This window comes from Denticeps clupeoides, chromosome 19 (assembly GCF_900700375.1).
Source record: "Denticeps clupeoides chromosome 19, fDenClu1.1, whole genome shotgun sequence".
NCBI classification, from domain to species: Eukaryota; Metazoa; Chordata; class Actinopteri; order Clupeiformes; family Denticipitidae; genus Denticeps; species Denticeps clupeoides.
In genome coordinates this window covers 8,523,415-8,546,655 of record NC_041725.1, presented here as the reverse complement: position 1 = coordinate 8,546,655, position 23,241 = coordinate 8,523,415, and the positions used below count along the sequence as shown (strand labels likewise).

The 23,241-nt window shown below is 42.6% G+C and overlaps 1 protein-coding gene across 6 annotated transcripts in view; it reads right to left on the bottom strand.

Moving 5' to 3' along the window:
* The window catches only part of veph1 (ventricular zone expressed PH domain-containing 1), a 65,669-nt gene that overhangs the window by 13,192 nt on the left and 29,236 nt on the right, over positions 1 to 23,241 (bottom strand). For all 6 annotated transcript variants that reach the window (XM_028962367.1, XM_028962368.1, XM_028962369.1 and 3 more), the window contains 7 exons: positions 17,266 to 17,429; positions 15,974 to 16,183; positions 7,669 to 7,889; positions 4,857 to 5,090; positions 3,667 to 4,016; positions 449 to 588; positions 101 to 235 (listed from right to left, as the gene is read on the bottom strand). In XM_028962367.1, coding sequence (XP_028818200.1) covers positions 101 to 235; positions 449 to 588; positions 3,667 to 4,016; positions 4,857 to 5,090; positions 7,669 to 7,889; positions 15,974 to 16,183; positions 17,266 to 17,429 — 1,454 coding nt within the window. The remainder of the gene's footprint in view (positions 1 to 100; positions 236 to 448; positions 589 to 3,666; positions 4,017 to 4,856; positions 5,091 to 7,668; positions 7,890 to 15,973; positions 16,184 to 17,265; positions 17,430 to 23,241) is intronic.

The following is a 23,241-nucleotide window of genomic DNA, read 5'->3' as shown; positions in this document are numbered from 1 at the left end:
TTTGAACCCAATCATTGCCAAAAGTTGACAGGAATTTATTTTGATTCCCTCATTGCCCCCAACATCAAGAGACTATCGTGGATGAGAGACCCTGGCTTACCTTCTTGTGTGGTGTAACCGTCTGTGTCATGGCCATGGGGAAACTGTGGGAGCCCTTCAGCTGGGTTCTCTCCCAGAGGGCCCTAAGGTGCATCACCGCCTCATGCTGACAGGACAGGGCTTCACTGGCCTTACTCTGAGAGCACACATATTCAATGAAAATGAGACCCAAAATAAATCGCTATAGGTTACTACCTAAAAGATTGATGCTTATTAACAGTGAAGGCAGAATGATGACATGCACGAGAGTTCCAGTATTAGATAAGTAAGCATTAATTTCATCCAGTCAAAATGACTATATCAAGGGACACACATTTATTCCCTCTTGGGTGGTGTGTGGTTTACTAACCTGCTGGCTGAGCAGCATGACCTGAATCCAGAGGTGTGGCTGTCGACTGCACAGGCAGAAGCTGGATTTGCTATAAAGACAGTAGTGGCCCTTCAGAGGGCAGGAGAAGAACAGCTTCGCCACAAAGCCTCTGCCCGAGTCTGAAAGAAGAGCAGCATGTGAGTACAGCCCTCGTTCATACAGCACAGGCCAAAAGTTTGGACACACCTTCTCATTCAATGTGTTTACTTTATTTTCATGACCATTTACATTGGTAGATTCTCAAGACCATTTCAGGTGACGACCTCTTGAAGCTCATCGAGAGAATGCCAAGAGTGTGCAAAGCAGTAATCAGAGCAAAGGGCGGCTAGTACATAACTCCACATGTGTTCATTCATAGTTTTGATGATTTCAGTGAGAATCTACCAATGTAAATGGTAATTTACGTCAACTTACACAATTTGGAAATTACAGACTTAATGAAAGCAGACATTCTGCTGTGAGGGTCTTATGTGTTCTTACATCTTCACAAATATCTTAGTAAACAAATAAACTCTGAAGAGTTACTAAATAAATATGCAGATTTAGTTAAAAAAATCTAAATAAAAGAGCTGCAATGGGGAGTTTATGCACTAGTGACTCATGTAAACCGAATCTTGGCTTTTTAAAAGAATGAGTAAGTATGATTTGAGACTCTGTATGTGTATGTGTGTGTGTGTGTGTGTGTGTGTGTATGCAGAATGCAATGAGAGGGAATGGTTTGTATTAGGCCATATTTGGGACTGGCGGCCTCGTATGGTTGCATGGCCTTTGACAGAGTAGCAGTCGAGGAAGACCACCCTCCAGCTGTTCCTAGTTTACAAAGGTCTGCACAGAACTACGAAATGAACAAATCCACTGCTCCAGTACTCCTCATCCAGACGTTGCTGGTCTTTTTCTCTATGCTCTGCACACTGACGTCTATCCAGCAATCCATGAATAGATTTCATTTTTATTAAGAGATGGTACCACAGGTACAACAGAGTTGAACAAACACTTTGAGCCACTGATCACAAATGTAGCAGAATTACAGTATTTGATGTGTTTCCTGGTAAAGTCTGGTTTGTCTTTCAAGGTGACACCGGCAGCTTTGGTGCCTTTAGTGTAAAACAGCGTACAGTAGAGGCCTGCTCCAGTGAACCAAACCTGGAACCACAAAGCCAGGGCGGGCTACAAACATCATCCATGGATCTTGTTACAACACATCAGCAAGCCCTTCTAGAAAGCCTGTTGGATTAGACAGTGTGATTAGGAATGTGTGTGTGTTCCCATGAAGTGAAGGAGGAAAAAGGAAGAGGTGACAGTGGATGGATGGAGCGATGGAGGAGTGAAAAGGGCGACCTAGTTCTCACCCTAATGCCGGCCTGTCACAACAAATCTCCATCCCCGGACATTAATCTGACCTTCTAACTCAGGATGAGAGCAAATGAGACTCAAATGAGACTCAGAGGAGGCTTGTGCTACTCACTATTACAGAGTAGCTGTCTTCAGTCCTCACACACACACACTCCAGAACACCCAGACATGGATAGCAATGCTCTTTGAGATAAATGGGTTCTCTGTTTCGACCCCTCCGCTCTGCGGGGGGGTTCTGGCCCGTCACGGCCTCATATGGAGGCAGTAACCTGTTGGCCTGAATGCAGAGTGCAATCAGGGCCTTACAGCTCTGTCCGGGCAACGATCCACACCCCGTCCAAATCTAATCGCTACCACGTTCATTCACCACAGCCATTACAATGATAGATCAGATGAAGGACTCGATTCAGTGAAACAAATCTGATTTTCTGCGTGGACATATTGCATAAATACGTTTATTTTGAGGGACAATGCGCGTGATTCAGATTGCACAGGCAATGCGCAGAGATTTCAGCACGTATTCAGTAGTTAATTAGTAAGACAGTGGTGTATTGTGAAGCTGACAGAGATGTAAACACAGTGACACAGCACTTGGGGGACGGCGGGGGTGTTGATTCAGTTGGAAAATTCTCCATTTGGCAAACCTGCCCACTCCGTTTCGTAAGTTTCCAAAGATGCTCTGGCAAAAGTGGAGAATCACAGCTCAGTTGTTTTCTTCTGTTGTAAAAGCTGAATTTTGAAGTGAAAAGCGAGGTGTATGGCAACATCCACTGATCTGATGCAATAACCACACACCCAGAGGAACAGTCACTTGCCCAAGACTTTTCATAAATTTATCACTTGCTATCCAACATGTTTGTGCTCCCATCCATAGGACACAAGTGTCATATCGGCACCACCGGCTCCCTCTGTCATTTGTTCGTCATCCCCTGTCTACTCATTCCAAGCCATGGCCACCTCTTAAAACAGGCAGAGAAACAGAGACATGTGGTTTTGACTAATGTCCCCCCAAGTCAGCTGTCCCCTAGTAGTCTCAGAGTGGGTTGAGGTGTAGATGTTCTTGTATAGCATCTTATCAGTAGGAAGGTGAACGTACTTGGTCATTGTTCCCTGTCCTTGTTACCTGTGACCCCATCAGTCTCTGCTGCCGTAGCTCCTGGATCCCAGTCTGCGTTTGTGTCATGACAAAGTGTCACAGTGGGAACTGTTTTCGAACTGGTGCTAAGCGCAGCACTATGTACAAATCGTGGTGTTTGTTCGCTAGTACAAGGTGAAACACATCCTCAGGATTTACACCACCATTTAAAAGATTGGACACACCTACTCGGTGACGCTTATGGAGACTAATATGGAGCCATGTAGAATTCACAGCAAGAAAAAGTTATTTGTAGCAGGAGAAATTGACGTATGTTTGATGAATCTGCCTCTTTTTACATGGTGACTGCTTTGTTCACTATTGTCAACATAATAATAATAAAGTGTTCAGTATAAACCTTCAGCACTGTTGGAAAAACATCCCCATTGTCTAACTCAAGGTAAGAAACCCAGGAATGCTGCAATCTCAGATGCTTTGGAGAGCCCCAACTTTTTTCATAGGTTATTTTTATCTTTATACCCATCCTGAAGAATCAAATGAAGAAATAGTCCATCCGTTCAGTGGAGGAACACAGATAATTTATGACTGTTGTAAAACTCTGCAGCAATTGTACAGGGAGCCCAGTGCTTTATAAGCCAGACGGTGGAAGTAATTTCAAAAACTGAATTTCTTGGCCCATGGCTGCCCCCTAAACCTGGCTGATGTGATCAGGGGTGACAGTGGAAAGCAGAAGCAGAAGGAGATGTACCTTCAATGACACACTGCTCAGGCATAGGAATCTGTTTGATCATCTCAGCGCAGAAGCCCTTGATCCTGTCCAGGTTGTCCCTTAAGTGGGTCCACAGCCTGTCTCCGTCTCTGGGGTCCTCTCGCTGTGTCTGTCCTGCGGGGTGATCCTGGGACATATCCTGTACTGCAGGGCTATATTTAACGGTTCCATCTGTAGTTGGAGCTGTGGAAGGAGCTTCCTCCTCTTGGACCCCTGTGTTGTCAGGGCTTGGTGGAGCATCATTCAAGAGGGCGTCGGTGGTCATCTCCACACCCTCCCCCTCCTGGCCTGAGCGTGACCGCAGTGCATGCATGGCCAGACTCTTAGACCTGCGCAGAGGGGAAGTTTGGGGACATTCACCTGGGCTATTAGTGTGGATGACTGTTAATTAGAGGTTGCATATCTTGAACATTGAGATGTTTTCATGATTGTTTGGAGCCAAATTGAACACTTTTTGTGAACAGAGCACTCATTGCACTCTACTCACTTTAACTAAAGAGATGAAGGTGCTTGGGTGTATGGCTGAGATTCCGACTGGTTTTAGGGTGCCTAGGGTTTAGGCACCTAAATTCAGATTTTCTTTCAAAATATAGGCACCGAAGAAGATATACATTTAGAACTGCTTTATTATCGACATGCTTTAAATCATGGCCATCTTCAGTCAACTTTGTATCTTGAGTGCCTCAGGTTTGGATTATTTTTAACTGGGACTAAAGACAATTTCTTTTTCTTAAAAGAAATCCAGCTCTCAACTCTGATGTACAGTGATTTGACTTCAAATGACCAGAAGGAAACATTAAAATCAAGAATGTGTACAGTTTGTATAGTGTCTATATGTCAGAAACACATGTAACCATACAAATGTCCAAAGATAGTTGGATATTTGGTCAAAATATGTCCTGGAATACATATATGCCTATTTTATTAATGATGATTTGATATATCCACTTAGCTCATGGTCCTCATTATTAAATACTAATAGGTTCAGTTCTCCTGACACAACAGACAGCAAAGTAATTTGCTCAGTATCAAGAAATGAAAGAGTTAACTTTGACCTAAATGGGTAAGCTAGTTTGCTAGATAATTGATTCATACAAACTGTGTATATATTAGTGCAAATGCAGATGCCACTGACACACCAATTAGTATTCTTATTTATTCTGAACTACCTGTTGAACCTCATCTCCCTGCGTTCGTCCTGGGCAGCCTGTCCCAAGCTGTGACGGCGCTGGGGCCCCGGTGAGTCCCCGTCCCCTTCCACCTGGCCTTCACCACACCCCTCTTCATCCATCTTCTCCTCAAACGCCTGGATTTTCACCTGCAGTGTTTGGTTCTCATTGGCTCCATTACCACCTGGGTCCTCCTCCTCCTGCCTGGATGGGTCTTCTGCGTCATCCTCACCTCTACAAGGCACACAGTCAAAATATATCTGTAATGCAACATAAAAACACATATTTTGTGATGATGGATTAACACCATTTTCCTTTTAGAGCCTGTCAACACCAAAAAAAAATGTGCTGACTCGGACAGTCCTGTGAAAAAGGATGTCCTACAGACAAGCCCAGAGACCTACATCTGTGTCCTGGATGGACGTGTGAGCCAGATCAATTCTGTCTGCAGGAGCCAACTTTCTAACATCCCTCCCTCTCAATTGCTCCCTTGGGGTGACAGATAATGAAGTTACAAAATTAAACTGCATGTGTTAACAAGACGTCCACAACAAAAGAAATGTAAATACTGCTGATGGATAGATGTCATATTCCATAATGCTGCCAGCTGAAACAGATGGCAAAGTGCTTATTGTGCACTTTCCCCTCCAGTAAACGTTACCAATTCTCTTTGATTTAGTTTTGTTCCCATCCCTCTCTCTAGCGTTTTCCAGCTGCCATATGCAAATCAGACCCCAAGCAAACTTCTGGAAGAGAAATGCACAAAATGTTCTTGTTGGGGGAATCTGACGCTTGCCAGTTCTAGTCATTTGAATGACTGTCAGCTAAATCCCTGGGGGTCTTCAAGTGCACGGCTCTCAACCGGTTCTGCCCGGTCTTAACTATTTTAGGATAAGCAGTGTTTTATTCTCTTTAAAAATATATTAGTGGCCAAGAAAAATATGCTTAAGCCCTGAGATGTTGAAACTGAACAGTCAAAAAACTAAGCAGACCCTTATAAACAATCGTGACAGCACCCGTTAAACTGCGATCGGTGCTGATTAATGAAAGCTTGTTGAAACGGTTTATAGAGGTGAGGTATTATACGTGAGGTGAAACCGGGAATGCCAAACAGTTCATCTGAGTGGAAACTGAGGAGAAAAACTGAATTTAAATGGCCTAAAATCTTATAAAAGTGTTTTGTCATATACTTCAATCAACCATGTCACAAACATTTGAAATAGAACCGTCACAATATCAATGTTTTTGAACATGTTGCTTAATAATGCCAGCTATAAACACATAACATGCTGTAGTGATATAAAGTCAAAGTGAAGTGATTGTGATACACAGCACAGCACACGGTGACACAACGAAATGTGTCCTCTGCTTTTAACCATCACCCTTGGTGAGCAGTGGGCAGCCATGACAGGCACCCGGGCAGCAGTGTGTGGGGACGGTGATTTGCTCAGTGGCACCTCAGTGGCACCTTGGCGGATTGGGATTCAACCTTCTGATTACGGGGCCAATTCCTTAACCACTAGGCCACCAATGCCACATATAATTGCAATGATAAATGTGAGGCTGTGTTAGTGTGAAACATCCACTGAGGTGCCACTGAGCAAAGCACCGTCCCCACACACTGCTTTCTGGGCGCCTGTCATGGCTGCCCACTGCTCACTCAGGGTGATGGGTTAAATGCAGAGGACAAATTTCACTGTGTGCACTGTGTGTTGTATTGCTGTGTATCACGTGTGACAATCACTTCACTTTCATCACTTTCATCATCATGCTGGTTTGACATGGCGAGGCAGTAGAAGGACGATGAAGAAGTCACTGCATCATGAAACAGGGGTTTAATACATGGTGAACAGGACAGTGGAGACATCCAGTAACAGGTAACAATGACCCGATGGCAAACAGACACAAGTTAGGCAGCTTTATACAATCTTACCCAGATGAAGACGTTCAGGAAACATTACACAGGACGAACATGAAACTCCAATCTAGAACACAGACCCGGAGGTTGGAGTCTGGCTGTTTTAAGGTGTGGACAGGTGTCTTTTATACAGACAACCAGTTCAAATAGGTGTCATTAATACAGGTAACGAGTGAAGGATGGAATAGCTTTTTAAAGAAGTAACAGTTCTGTGAGGCCAGAATTCTTGTTGTTTGTATGTGCTAAATACTTATTTTCTGCACCATATACATAAAAATTCTTTAAAAATGTCATACAATGTGATTTTCTGGATTTTTTTACATTGTCTCTCGCAGTTGATGAAAAGTACAGACCTCGCACAATCAGTGGCTGCCAAAAACTTTTTGAGTCACTGTAAATAGGACCTGCCTGACAAAGTGATGTAGACCAAAAGATCATCCTTCACTTAACTGTGTTTTGGTTGCGAGAGCAGAATTGTTGACCCTGGATAAGAAATGTGACTTACATGGAAAAAGTAAGAAGTCAGTGACAGACATTCGATCTGAACTAACTGTTGCTGATGAAGTTCCTCTCTACGTGCAGATATTCCATCAACAGCCATATCCAGCTACCCGGGTTATTTACAACTTGAACAAGGTCTGGACTGGAGTTTTCATCCATTTGCAGTGTTTTTAATGCACCAAACAATTCTTTTCCAGAAAAAGGACATTTTTAAATTACCCTAAAATTACGAATGGTACTGTATGATTTCTAAGCATCCAAAAATACTTTCCAAAACCATGGTAGTTGATGAAGCTGAGAATTAGTTAGAATTCATTTTTTTTAGATTTGCTCTTCAGGAAGATTCTCTTGATCAGTATATGGTCAGGTTTAATGGGAAAAGCTGGAATTGACCTGCAAACTCCATCGCCTTGGGCCTCCAGCTGTTTCCCCAGCAGACGGGCGATTGCGGTAAAGCTGTTGCTTAGTCTGTAGATGTCCTTCCCCCCACCACCCAGGATGCAGCAGAAGCGGTCGGTGAGTCGCCGCACCTCCAGCAGCAGCGTGTGGTGGACACTGTGCTCCATGCTGCCCAGCAGGGACACCAGGTAAACCAGGGCATTGCGTGCCTCGTCCTAGACAGGGAACAAAAAGAGATGGGATCACCGTGGAGGTTAGAATATATCAGATTAATATCAACAAGAAAAAAGCTGATATATCCATCAGCACAATTAAATAAAACCAACATGAAGCTCCGGTCCGAACTCCGGACCTGGAGTAACCCCTGCCGGTCCGGATCATGACAAAAATGTATTAAGTTAAATTTTTATTACTTGCTGCATGTCATTTGACAAATAACACATGGCAGTGAAAGTGTTACGGAAATTTCCACTGAAGGGGAGTGAAAATGAATCGTTCATGTACATGTTGTAACGAATTAGCTCAAAAGGGAAATATTTATAATGAATTATAACTGGTTATAATTAATAATAAACATTTAGATTAGATTTTAGGATAAACTGTAGCAGAATTAATGTTACAATTACTTGATCTGTCCATCCACCAAGCACATAATAACACATGGCAGTGAAAGTGTTATGGAAATTGCCAGTTATATTTCCACTGAAGGTGAGTGAAAATGAATCATTCATGTACATGCTGACTTGTTAAATGCTAAAAGCTATATATTTTTTTTTCTTTTAAATTGTCCTGCCCCGTACACTGGATAGTCACTGCAGCCATGATGACAGTTGTTCATTGAAACGCCGCAGCTTACTGGGTGATGGGCTTTCCCTACTCTGCAGTGCCAGGAGCCTGGAGAGTGGCCATCTCTAACTGGAGCTTACGTCCTTGTATGACATCAATGCTGAATGCATGCTGTCGCTGTCCCATTGCAGATCCCTCCAGGGGCATGAGCGCTCCCAGAAAAATCCCTTTTTATTAAACCTCAATGTTGGTAACAGCAGGTTTCCATTTTAAAGTTCAGTATTACTTTACAACGGGACATAAAGCGTTCATTAACAGTCTGGTTGAATTGCATACAATGTTTATGCATTCAGTGAATATTTTAAGTGAGTGAATGTGTAACTGTCACGGAAAAACATATCAGTTGTAAATGTGACTGTGTGATAATATATTTTGGAAAGAAACAAAGTTTACACATGAGTCAGGAAGCTCAAGTCCTCCATCAGACACACATTAAATGAATTTGATCAGTCTCTCTTGAAACCTTCAGTTATTTTGGCCAGGTATACTGTACTAAACCCAAACAAATTAATGAATTCATTTAATAAACAGAAGGCAGAAGCCAACAAGACTTGAGAGCTACGATCGTAGGCTGAAGCCTAATATACACATACTTTCACACAATTGCCTGAGATAATAATGAATAATAATAATTTAACAATCCTTATTAAATTAAATAACATTATTGAATTTTTCCCCCTGCATCGCCTTGCTCTACCTGCTTTGGTGCTTTGCCTTTTTCTGATCAGTGTCCCCTCGATAGTGACACCTAATGACGAAGCAACACTTCATCTTCAAAAGGCAACAGCGGAGGATATTGCATTTTTATAGTACAACAATGTCATGCAGGTGATGCGTCATACAAAATCAATTAATTTATGGTTAACTAACAAGACAATTGTTAGTTTAGACAATTCAGTGACTTATGAAGGCTACATACATAGCCTAATGATTTGCAATCAAATGTTTGTGTTAAATATTCGAATCTGACAAAAAAAAAAGTTTGTTAAACCAGCAGTAATATTTGACATTTGAGTTTATGGCTCCATGTGCAGCTTGTTCATGTGCAGTACTGTAATCGCCTTCGAAATTGCACCGTGGTGGTGAAAAAAAACCCCAGACAAGAACAGAAAAAAAAGGCTCCTGTCAAATCGCCTGACTGACCACAATCCAATTATCACAAGCATCAAGTTCATAAGAAAATCTACCGACACATACCAAGCAGCATGATCAATTAGTTTCCTATTTGAATCTAATTAATAATGCCTCGAATGTGCCTTTCCTGTTATAGTTAATGAAGAAAACCAGACCAAAAAGTACTATTGTCTAGTAACCAGAAAAGTCTCCTGCCTCCTGAGTTTACAGACAATGCCGCGTCAGGAGCCACCGACCTGCAGCCCATATAACAGAGATGACTGGAAGAACAAGCTTTGCCGTGAGTTTTGGGGTGAAGTAAGGGCCGCTAACGCTGACAGGCCTGTTTACTCGAGTCGGTGGAAGTAACGTTGGTGGCTCCAGACACATCTCCAGGTGGGCTCTAAAGCTTATCACCACTGTTCCACCCTTCCGTGGCGACCCCATGTGAGCTCACCCCTCATTCTCCAGATTCAGCTGTGAAGTCCTGCCAGACAGGCGTGTTTGTGGCTGATTAGCAAGCCAATTAGACTGTAACGAGCGGGTGTTGGCTGAATCCCGGGAACCCGCTTTTGCTCGTGCGCCTCTGTGCTCACGTGAAGGGAACTCGCTTCACCCAGATTGCCACGTGGATCCCCGCTGCAGCGTGTAACATTCCTTAACAGGGTATTTAGGGTATTATAAAGGCATGTCGCTGGTATTGCCCACCAAAAACCTCAAAACCTCTCATAGTTCCATTGTAAAGCTCACTAAACTTTATATACATATGCATACATATACATTTTTTAAATGCATGTGCATGTGTAGCATTATTTGTGCATTATGAGTTTTTGCGTACTAGCATCAATCTGAATAAATGAATATGATATACATTATATGAAAAATACATTAATATGAAAGTGAAAATGAAGTGATTGTCATTGTGAAACACTGCAGCACACGGTGACACAATGAGATGTGTCCTGTGTATTTTTAGATATGTATATTTATAAATGTTATTTATAATCGAAATTCTAAAATAATCAGGATTTCTTATTGACTCACGTGCTTGCTCAGTAACACCCCACTGGTTCTGCTGCTCTCTGGCATGATTTTGCTCTTCTGGCAAGCCCAACCACTCAGTCACTTGTGCCAGAATACCCTATGAGCAGGACTGTCACTTTTCATCTTTTACACAGTTACACACAGGGCTCACAAAATCACAGGGTTACGCAACCACGTTGTGAGTGTGTTATAAGAAGTGGCAATGGGACAAGGTAAAAGGGCTCCAGTCGTGCTCCCTAAGTGTTCATTAAGTGCATTTGCAACTGCCACGGGGAACAAAGAACTTGATCACCATGCAGTGTAGGAACAGAAAAGAAGAAAAGTTGAGCTTTTTCCCCTAAATCCGGGCAGTGCTGTTATACTACTTTCTCGCTGATTGTGTCCAATCCACCTAAAAAACAACTGGTGCTCATGGCACAATATCAACCCGGGCCTAGAACCAGGAACATATCACGTCACCAGTGATGGCACAAAGTTGTCACCAAAAGTTAATTTTATTTAAATTATTATTGCCAACACACAGAAACATGATTTACAATGTTTGGAGGATCTTTTCATTCTGTACAGATTTTATGGCACACAGAACGTTTTTTCTTTTATTTATCCCATTGCTTTGTCTGGACTGGTTCTTTTACTGACTCACGAACACTATGTGATGTGTCATTTCCCACACAGATCTCAATTGCCATGGAATAATACATGACTATCCACAGTCCAGACCACATTGATGTGTGTTGGTGTGTAGAAGTCCTCACCTCTGACCCACTCAACCCACAGGTCGTGGTTCAAATACCGCCTGCTTGCATTTTGTTGCTTAGCAAGACTAAAAACAGTGGAGCTGGCATTCAAAGTAAACCTCAGCTGTACTCTACAGACCTACTCGTGTTGTGTTTCTTCTGTGTCTTTCTTAATAATGAGTCACAGATTTCTTGTTAGAGATTAATACCGCCAGCCTTGTACTTCAATGACACCGGCAAAAAAAAATAAAAAATTGAGATTTCTGGGAACAAGCTCCACTGGCTTCTCACAGAGCAGCTCAATCTGCCACAAGTTTTGCAAGTAAACCCTACTATCGACAGACATCTTACATGCAAGCAGGCAAGCACTGATATTTCTCTCTTACAGATCATATGGTCATTGATCTATAATTGTAATATCAGTTATGCTGTTCTATTTCTTTTTATTATGATTGACAATTGAACAGGAACGGCCCTGTTTTTAAATTGTCCACATTGGCGTCCCCCTGAGCTGTGCTGGGTTCCCATGGTGGTGTGGTCAACCTCACCATGCAACGAGGCAGTAATGAGGTCCCAAAACTGCCCAGCACAGCAATAAATCACGCATAAGGATTAAGCATAATCCTAATCCCATTATAAATGAAGGTCAATTTCAAGAATTTGTTATTGATGGCCTGCGGTTACCACTGCATCTGCTTTAACTAAAAGTAATGCCCCACACATTTATCTGCAGGGGACATTTCTGGATAAATATGCAACAATGGGAATCTTGGGAAATGTGCAACAAAAAGAATCTGGACTTTATAAACCAGTTTATTTATTTACATATTTATTACATTGTGCATTCAATATTTAATTTTTGTTTTCCACATGGCATTTTGGTTTTGTTCAGTCTCCTCTACTATAGAGGTGACTGAATTTCCAATCTAATGAGATTGGTGAGACAAATAGATCAGATTACCATCAGTTTCATAATCAGATCTATCCATCTGACCTATGTAATTTGTAATGTTTCTTTTTAATCACGTTATTAGATGTGTTTTATAGGAAGACTGCAACAAAACCCATCACCTACTATTATACTTACATACCATATATCAGAAAACAGTATCATTATACTTCATTATTCATATTAGATTGATAATTACAGTAATGCTGACTTTTCTAAATCTTATTGGCCATTACAGCCTGCTTAGCTCTTGCATAACGCTTTTATACTTTCATACTTTTTTATTACAAATGATAACAGGCAAGATTTATGTTTGAGCCCATGACCTGTTTGTGTAGATCCGGACTCTTGCATAATTACAAGCAGATTCATGTCTGGACTCCGTAATACTGCCCACTGGCCGTGCTGATAAGACAGTGGCTCACAGATGCGTAAGCAACACGTTCCCCATGAAAAGTAAAGAGGAACGTGCGTCATTTCTAAGAACCCTCTCCTTTTAAAGCTTGTTCTAGTTACACCACATTCAATGTGAGCAGGGAATTACCACTCCCCCCTGTCTGGGCCTGATCGGTAGACAGGGCGACGGGAACGCTGTACGCTCTGACAGGGATAAAGGCCAATTCCTGGTATGCAGCTCTTCCCCAGGGGTAGAGCGGCAATTTGGAACGTCACTCGCCATCAATCCACACTTATTATCCTTCAGTGTTACCAACCATCTGCTCCTATAGTAGCATATACTGTATGACTATGCATGGGGGTTAATGCCAAAGCTAAAGTAAAGCTTATTTTTTCCTTTTTTTGTTGGGGTTGCTCTTTGTCCCGAAGTGCTGTAATTGTCCGATCATGTGACACGTAAGGAAAAATAGCTCTATGCTCATGCAGGACCCACAAAGTGCCTGGATCACCCATTTACGGCTCATCGATAGTCAACAGTGGTGGCCTAGCGATCAAGGAAGCGGCCCCGTAATCAGAAGGTTGCTGGTTCAAATCCCGATCCGCCAAGGTGCCACTGAGGTGCCACTGAGCAAAGCACCGTCCCCACACACTGCTCCCCGGGCGCCTGTCATGGCTGCCCACTGCTCAATAAGGGTGATGGGTTGAATGCAGAGGACATATTTCATTGAGTCACCGTGTGCTGTGCTGCTGTGTATCACAATCACTTCACTTTATTGCAGTGAAGTACAGAGGAGCAACTGCGTGTGGGAGAAACGAGGTGTATGAGCGTCAAAGATGATGTGACCTCCCTGCAATTGTGCATTTGGTCATGTGACCAAAAATTCATAAAGCAGACATAATTTCTATGACAGTGTATAAAGCAGCTGTATGCATTTCTTGCATGTAGTGCATTTCTTGCATGCATTTAGGTAGTGAAGGCGGTGCAGAGTTGTTTTCAAATGCTGGAGCATCGACAGCCACAAATTGCTTTGCTTTTTAAGTGTCTTTGGGGAATTGATTTTTTGGGCCGAGCGCACAAACCAAAGCTGATCCAAGCAGCCTGTGTCAACACTGCAGGGTCCCATCAATCACCGGAGATCGACAGGAGAGGAGGAACACAAGGAATGAGAGGCGAAACATAAATGTAGATAAAAATATTACAGATGCTCCATTTTAGAAGGTGAAAATACTGAATTACTTTCTAAGCCAGGACACTGCTGTGACGGCGTGGAAACAATGCTAACACAATGAAGCAATTCACATTACAATGAAACAAAACACACCGGTACAAACTGGAGGGCAGGCCAATTCACAAACACAAACCTGCACGCGCTGGCATGTTGACTGAGCCGCCCGCGCGGACTCCGCAAGGGAGCACCAGCTCCACAGAGACAACAGGCCTGATGTTTACAGTGATTATTGTTTCCTCATGTGATTGGTAGGTACACACGGATTCCACGCTACATATTCATTCTCCAGCAAATGCCAGAGTAACGAATGGCAAAGACCGAGGGCACCTACATTTGGACGATGATGAGTTAAACCCCTGGATGCTTTTTTCTGTGCCTTTTTCCACATTTATTTAGAAATGTGTTTTCTTTGTGTTTTTGGTCCAAACAGCTCACCATGAAGATATGGTGTCATCGTGGTTCAAATATTGCAATCTCATACATGTTTGCACAAAATAGACTGAGCTCGGAACGGAATTCCTGCCGGGATCATTTTTAATTTTGAATGTTTACATTTTATTATGTGTGCGCCCCACATCTGGACATGTGGATGGAAAACTGAACTGGATATTAACACATTAACCCAGCAGAGCAGGACGCTGCTGGCCCACAATCCTCAGCTCGGGCAGGTACGATGACAATAAGGCAGGGCTTGCCTGGGACACTTCTACGAGGATGCTGAGAACTGCATCATTTGGCACCGAGTCATGGAGGTACCCCACCAGACACGGCACCAGAGAACTCAACATCTGCCGAGATGGACACAGAGGAGCCCTGATATTACCCTAGAAAGAGTCACTCACGCATTATTCAATCCCATTCGTTTCTGTCATTTTCAAACCCGAACCCCATTACGCAATGTTTATATTGTCATTTAATTCACATAGTATTCATAATATAACATTACACTCTAGTAGAATAGCTATTTATTTAAATGCATTATTAATCCAGCGTTATTAGCGTTATTAATCCACATACTAAACCCCATTTAATTGTGTCCTCATCTTGCAACATGTTTAAGAGCTTATTAAGAGTTTATTTATTGACACCCTATGTATATACAGTTAGTCGGTTAGTGTCACATGATTCTGCTGACGTGACTGGGAGCTACTCAGTAACGGGGTGACGTGACTCCCAAAAGGACAAGATGGCCGCATCCCGTTGCTCAGTCACTGAATGAATATTCCTTCAGCGATTTGGCTCACAAACTACTGATCCAAGTAACTGTTCCAACATCATGTTGTCCAGTTTTGTCCTGTTCATTGTACAGAAAAGCTTTACTTTTCATTTCTAGAGATACTGTACAGTATTTAAGTTTTAGTCTTAGTTAGTATAGTTTAGTGTGTACATACATATACATTTTTCTTTTATGATTGCACTATGGGGGGTTTGTGTGAAACAGTATTTCAATACACGGTATAATGTGTATACTGTTGTACAGACAATAAACCAATATTGAATCTTGAATCTGTTCCTGTTTTTCTCTGTTCTCCTGTCCTGTCGTCCTGCCTTCCTGTTTCTTGTCTTGTCTCATTTTGCAAATATCAACATCCGTGGATGTTGCAGCTCACGCTGGTTACACGTTCGCAGAGTAATCCAGTGGAAATTGACCTGCCTCCTTGCGCTTCTCTGCAACGGGGTTTTCGTTTCCACGTTAGCTTGTTAACATTAGGTACTGATGATTGTGTCTCATCTATGAAACACGCTAGTTTATGAACCAGAAGACCACAAAGTCACGGGTTCAAACCCCACCCCACATTGTGTACCTAAGCAAGACACTTAACCCTGAGTGTCCCTGTAACTACTGATTGTAAATAGTGCTGGATAACAGACTCTGGTAAATGCCGAAAATGTGAATATGTTATGTTGATAAGCTGTTAAGAACTGATTTTATATTTTGATTGTACTCACACAGTCCACGTACACTCATCATCAGGGTCATTTACCTCACAGGTCATACCCACGGCACCATGGATCTTGGCCACATGGCCCAGCAGAGCTGGATGCTGCTGGCCCACAATCCTCAGCTCGGGCAGGTACGATGACAATAAGGCAGGGCTTGCCTGGGACACTTCTACGAGGATGCTGAGAACTGCATCATTTGGCACCGAGTCATGGAGGTACCCCACCAGACATGGCACCAGAGATCTCAACACCTGCAGAGATGGACACAGAGGAGCCCTGATATTACCCTAGAAAGAGTCACTCACGCATTACTCATCCAGCCACCACCAATCCCATTAATTTCTGTAATTTTCAAACCCCAACCCCATTACTCAATGTTTATATAGTCATTTAATTCACATAGTATCCATAATGTAACATTACACTCTAGTAGAATAGCTATTTATTTAAACGGACACCTCCCTAGATGTCCTTTTTTCTGCGCATTTCCTTGTCTTGATAAGAGGGATGACAGCCCCAAAAAAAGCATCAGGTGACCAACTATTATGCACTGTGATTCTAAAGTAACTTTTAATAAAATTAAAAATGAACTTCACAATAGTCTGAAAATAGTGTGAACACAACATAGGGACAGGCTTGAAAGTGAAAGAAGATTCTTGGCAGATCACTGGGCATGTGGACCATGTGCTGGAGACTGGTCTCTCGCCCTTACATGTGCTTGGCACTCTGTGTATTTTTGCTTTTGAACTCAATGAACGCTGACAGCCTCCAAGCGGGACGTTGGGGTGTGTGGAGCCAATCCTGTCTGACACGTCACGGTCTCTGAAAGGGCCCATTACTTCCAGTAGCATTTGAATTTCCACTCTTTCTGGAAGAGGAGATGACTCACTATGATTTTCTCCCTCATTCATGTGAAATGCCGGAATCTAAGATTGCACTGTATTAGCAAATTCAGGAAGAGTGAATGACAAATTGAAGACATTTTTTTTTTATCCAAAACATGCTAAAGTGTGTAAAGGTGAAAATTCAATTTTCACTTCTGTTGAGCCTGTATGGTGCTTGGAATTCTGTTGCCCATTACACCTTTAATCAATCTAGTTTTCTTTTTTATCCCACACACGTCTCCACTCACTTTAACTAGTTTTGCTGCTTATCAGTGAGGTACTTCTTATCAATAATCTGATTAAGAGCATAAGAACAATTATTTTCTATATTCAAATGAACATAAGCCATCATTAGTAGCAAACTGTAACAACATTGTGTTGAACACATCATTATTATGACCTTGATATGTAAAATAACTTTAAGCATAATTTCATGAATCCCTGCTCACCAGCGGATGCTGCTCGGCCACCAGCAGCAGCAGCCGGAGCAAGTGCTGCCGTTCGGCCTGGTTCAGCTGCGTCATCATGGCCACCAGGGCGGTGATGTGGTGGTGGATGGGCTCCGGATTCAGGGGGTAAATCGAAGGCAGGACCCTCAGCAGCATGTTGTTCCCTTCAGCAGAAGAAATGGAAACTGCAAACTCAATTTCATTTTGCCTTCAATTTAAAAGATACAGCCCACATACTAATTTTATTTCAAGTCACGGCCCAGACTTCTGGTGAAAGGTGCCCATGGAGCAGTGTGTGAAGACGGTACGTTGCTCAGTGGCACCTTGGCGATTCGGGGTTCGGCAAACTTGGTAGTAGTTTAGTGGGTAACACACTTGCCTATGAACCAGAAGACCCAGGTTCAAATCCCACTTACTACCATTGTGTCCCTGAGCAAGACACTTAACCCTAAGTTGCTCCAGGGGGGACTGTCCCTGTAACTACTGATTGTAAGTCACTCTGGATAAGGATGTCTGATAAATGCTGTACATGTAAACGTAACCTTCCGATTCCAGGTCTGTTTCCTTACCCACTAAGCACACTTGGTTCCCACCTCTTGGTTTCTCTCCACCACCATTAAACATCAGGGATTGATTCCAAAAGTCCTGAAGGTTTATGCATCTCATGAAGTGGCTTGATGATGACAATAGTGAATAAAGCAGCCATGAAAGTATAAAAAAGGCGACTCTGAATAAACAGATTCATCAAACATACTTCACTTTCTCCTGCAACAACAAATACTAAATACGTTTCTTACATCGACTTCTTCAAAATGGCTCCATCTTAGTCTCTATAACCACCACAGTCTAGGTGTGTACAATTTTTTTATAGATCATTTAATACACATCTATGTATGTCTCTGGTATTATTTTTAACACTAAATTTAAAGATAAGGGTTTCGTGTGCAGTTCTCAGACTTTCTGATCCAAGACGGAGCCTTGTAAATTTAAAACATCACCAGAACTGTGCCCGATATCAATACTGGGCCTTAATGTGGATGTGGTTTTGAAAAGAGTGATTTGTTGTTATTTAAAAAAAAAAGCCCACGTTGTTCCTCTTTCTGTTTGTCTGCTGTTGTTTGTGTTTCTCATTATTCATTGTTGGAGCTGTTTACTTGTTTTAATTTGCATGTGAATGAAAATATGAAAAACACATTATCATCTGTGCCCCATGCAATTTGACTAAATATAGACAGTAAACAGAAGCTGGGCCTGAGTGAGAGGGAGACCAGCAGTGTTCATGGAAATTCCTCAGCATGCAAAAATTCCAGTCAAAACCTGTGGCCCATCTGGAAACGATCCCTGACTTCCGTTACGGTGACACTCGTTATATGAATGGGCTGCTGTTTGCAGTTGTGACATAAAATTGGGGTATAAGTTCAGGGTTGCAATGCAGCAAGAGACACTAATAAAGAAGTGTGGAAACAGGAAGCGTAGAGAGGCCAACCAGATGTAGGCTCAGGTGGGTGGAGTACCGTAAACAGGGGGGATGGGGGGGGGGGGGGGCACATCTGCGTCAGCTTTGAAGCTCATGTTCTTCATTTATTAATTTAACAGACGCTAAAGTCATGGCAACATCATTCGCTACTTAATGTCCCGCAACAATATAGGACAAAATGTGGCAAAATGCATAATTCATAATCTGTTTCTCATTTTCTCAAACCAAAGTGTGCAGCAATCATGCAAAGTCTCTGTAATTAACACGTCATTCATATAAGCGTGTAAACAACATTACAAAATAAACATTAATACCATGTGCGCCTTTTGCAGAAACAGGCTCAAATGGGGCTGTAGCTCCTCTCCCCTGTCCATGTTCCCCCAAGACCCCCAATGCGGCTGGCTCGCTCTCAACCAAACATATGACCCGTTAAGCAGCATACATCACAGTCTGACCAATCGTCAGCACCCTTAACAGCATTCTCAACTATCAACAACTTTTTTTTACATTTTTATCAGTAGTATGACAAACTGTCCAACTGTCCTAAGACAGCTGCAATGATAGGGACAGGATTTGTAAAGTCTAAATTTATTGCCTTTGTTCTGACAGTAAAACATTTTTGCGTCGTAGAACCCTGAATTAGCAATGTTCTTCAGATGGACTCCATCAAAAAAGTTCCTGAAGAGGAATTGGACGGTCACATTCAGAGGGATCCTTGGTGGTGCAAGAGAATATTTTTCCCTTTCTTACTGGGATTCTTTTTCGGAACACCAGTGCTGCAAAATGTCCTGACGTAATCTCCGATCATGTCCACGGTCCACGCGCTGCAGTGGAATCTGGGATATGGCTGATTTGCCATTCCGCCTGAAAGAGACAGACCGTAAGAGAGCCTCAAGGTTCCGGAGCGTCCCGCTGCCCACCACTGCGGGAGAGGAATGTGTGACGGCACGTTCAGAGGCTCTGAGAGACATGGATCATGTATGAATTATTCAAAGGCTGACCAGCCCGTCACTAAAGCTCAAAGACGGGCACTACCGTGCAGGCTCTGTGTCTTCGTTTTAAAAGGCTAAGAGGTGAAAGGTCAACACATCCACTATGTATACGGCTTTGGTGCACACAAAAATGAGCTTTTTTTTTTTTTACCTCTGGTGATTAGAGAAGAACATACGGGACACCAGAGTCAAACACCGCAACAGAGAATAAGAACTTCTCCACTGGATGCTCTGTTAGCCAGGCACAAAAAAAAAAACTCACTTCTAGAGCCCAGGTTATCCCCTTACTTTGCGTTTTACATCCCAAACTCTGTTAAACAGCCGTTTCTCTACAAAAACCCAAAAGATCCCACTCAGTGTGTAACGGAAGGATGGCTCTGAATGAGGGATGTTGTCCCCTCTTCCACTGCACGTGTGTGGGGGCGTGTGCTATTTGCCTTCCTGCCACTTCTGCAAATTCCAGGTTGTCGACTAGCCGCTGTACCAGTGAGTGACCTTCAGCTGTGTTCCCAACAGGACAACAGACGTCTTTCACGAGGGCCCTGCGCGCTCGCGCCTCATCCTGTCACCTGCGGAGGGCACGACATACCACACAAGTCAAACATCCACCCAGCCAGTCCGCAGCCAAACACAAGCCTAGCAGTTCGAATGATAATGAGACATTTGGCTCAGGACGGGAAACAGACTACTTTCCAGAATTACGTATGGGTATAAGACAAAATCATCTTCTTTTATAATTACTTTTATTTCAATATAGGCTTGGAAGATACTGATTTCTCAGGGCACACATGTTCCTTATGTAACTGAAAGCAACCTTAGGTGCCATTTAAAATAATAATAATAATCTGATTTGTAACACTGAACGATTTCGGTGCACCAAAATTATAGGGTGATGCACCTACAAGAAAACGTCAGTCATACCTGGAGATGTAATTTAATGTATATGTAAAGTGCATCAAAAAGGAAGACAAACTTGCACAAACATAATCATTAACCAGTAGGTTATTTATGTCAATATGAAGGGAATGTTAAAGGTCCCCGGTTATGAAAATTTCACTTTGTGAGATTATTTAACATTAATACGAGTTCTCTTAGCCTGTCCAAGGTCCTGCAGTGGATAGAAATGGTGATAGGTGTAAAGAGTGCTCTCAATAATATGGGGCCTATAAGAATCTTCAATGCGAAATGCATTTAATTGGAGTGAAATTAATCTCTGCGGGAACTGCGCAGGAGAAGAAGAGTGGTGTTCATCATGGTGTTCTGCGTATCACTGTAACATGAGGCCATACTGGGGTCTATGATCATTATTCAGATGACGGTGAGTTTCCACGACCCAACCCATTTGTCTGCTCAGCTGAGTGTCTCTTGTGTTTTAAAACACACGCACGCATAATTGCGCTACACACTGATGTTATTTTTTTACAAGGCACAGTTGTAATTACAACTTAATATCCAAGGAGAGAGAAAAGAGTCTTGCAGGCTCACAACTTGTGCTGTGAGCTGAGTGTCTGCTGGATTTGAGCAGGATCCTGGCTGCTTTGGGTTCTGCTGTTTATTAGCACAACACACTCATTAGGAGTTTCCTGTATAGCTGACTTCAGGTATAGCCATCGGGGGTGATGGAGGGGGGGTTCGCTTACAACCTCGCTCTTCCTGACACACACACACACACACACACACACACACACACAAACAGGCAGAACCACCCACAGCATCACACTATCCCACACAGACACGTGTTCAGTGGAGCTGTTTAACACACACAAAGCAATGGTTAATCACATTGAAATGATGCTCCTCTGACACTGTGTAAGCTACAGTGGGAAGAGAGAGAATCTTGTGCGAGAACCGGGGCAGTGGTGGCCTAGTGGTTAAGGAAGGTTAATCAGAAGGTTGCTGGTTCGAATCCCGATCTGCCAAGGTACCACTGAGGTGCCACTGAGCAAAGCACCGTCCCCACACACTGCTCCCCGGGCGCCTGTCATGGCTGCCCACTGCTCACTCAGGGTGATGGGTTAAATGCAGAGGACAAATTTCACTGTGTTCACTGTGTGCTGTGCTGCTGTGTATCACGTGTGACAATCACTTCACTTTCACTTTCACTTGTGCTGGAAAAAAAATATTCTGTCCAATAATAAGTATTTATTGTTCTTAAATGGTTCTTTACAAATCTGAAGACTTGTAAATGTAAATAATGCATCGCATGTTTTATTAGTATCTACGGCTTAGAAATGTTGACTGCAGATTATTTTAAAAACTGGGTTCAGACATGAGCCACTAGAGTGGGGGAGCTTGAATTCACATTTTGTTCTCCTGGGTTTTATCCAGCAGGGAGGAATGAATTATCTGCCCAGGACACGAAAGACTGTGACAATTTGTGTGTAAGGTTGTGTCCTTTTATTTAAACGAAACTGTGACTGTGGAGGTCAGGTCTCTACTTTTTGTTAAGTCCATAACTCCACATGTGTTCATTCATAGTTTTGATGCCTTCAGTGAGAATCTACCAACGTAAATGGTCATGAAAATAAAGAAAACACATTGAATGAGAAGGTGTGTCCAAACTTTTAGCCTGTACTGTACATCTGTGTATGGTTATAAATGTGTGCCTACGTGCTCTTGTTTCTTGTAATTAAACCCACTTTGTTGTAAGTGCATCCGTTTATTTAGGTTGCATCCCCAGAACGTGTCACGTCCATGCGGGCATGACGAGGCGGGTGAACGGAGAGCAGGACGAAGAGTGACGAGAAATGAAGGACGCTATCACCTGACATCACGAAACAGGGGTTTAATTGTGAATCACAGGACAGGGGAGACATCCGAGACGTGGACATGGGTGAACACGGAACATAACGTCAAAGACCTGATGGCAAACAGAAACGAACAGGGCAGCTTTATACAATTTACACAGGTGAGAACGATTAGGGAACATTACACATGACAACAATGAAACTCCGTTCCGGATACTGGACCGGAGTAACCCCATTTCGGACCGGATCGTGACAGAACGCAGCGAGAACAGTGCTTTTTCTACACTTTTTTATTACTAGCACGAATATGTGGTAAAACGACATTAAAAAAATGTTTTCATGTTATTGACTAATTGCTGAATTGGTAAGAAGAATAAAAGTGTATCCATTTATTTAGGCTACCAACACATAAAAACAGTGCTTTACGCCACTAAGTGGTGTAAAAAAATGCATTGTGGATGTTTAAACACTGTTTTATATACCATTTTATTACAATAAAATGTCATTTGTTACGGCTTTACTTCCAAAATTGCGTTGAGACACTGGCTATTATTGGCCCTGCCGGCTCACCATAAAGCAGCAAAAACAACTGGTGTTGTGGAGGGTTGAAGAGCTTTTTTATGCTGTTTTCTATGGCAAGCCATCTGGGCTAATAAATAATAAGTTAACGACACAGTTTTAAAAGGTAATGCCATAAAAATGCGCTATGTTGATCTGTTTCTTTACATCTAGAAGAACAAAGGAAATAGACCCATAATCA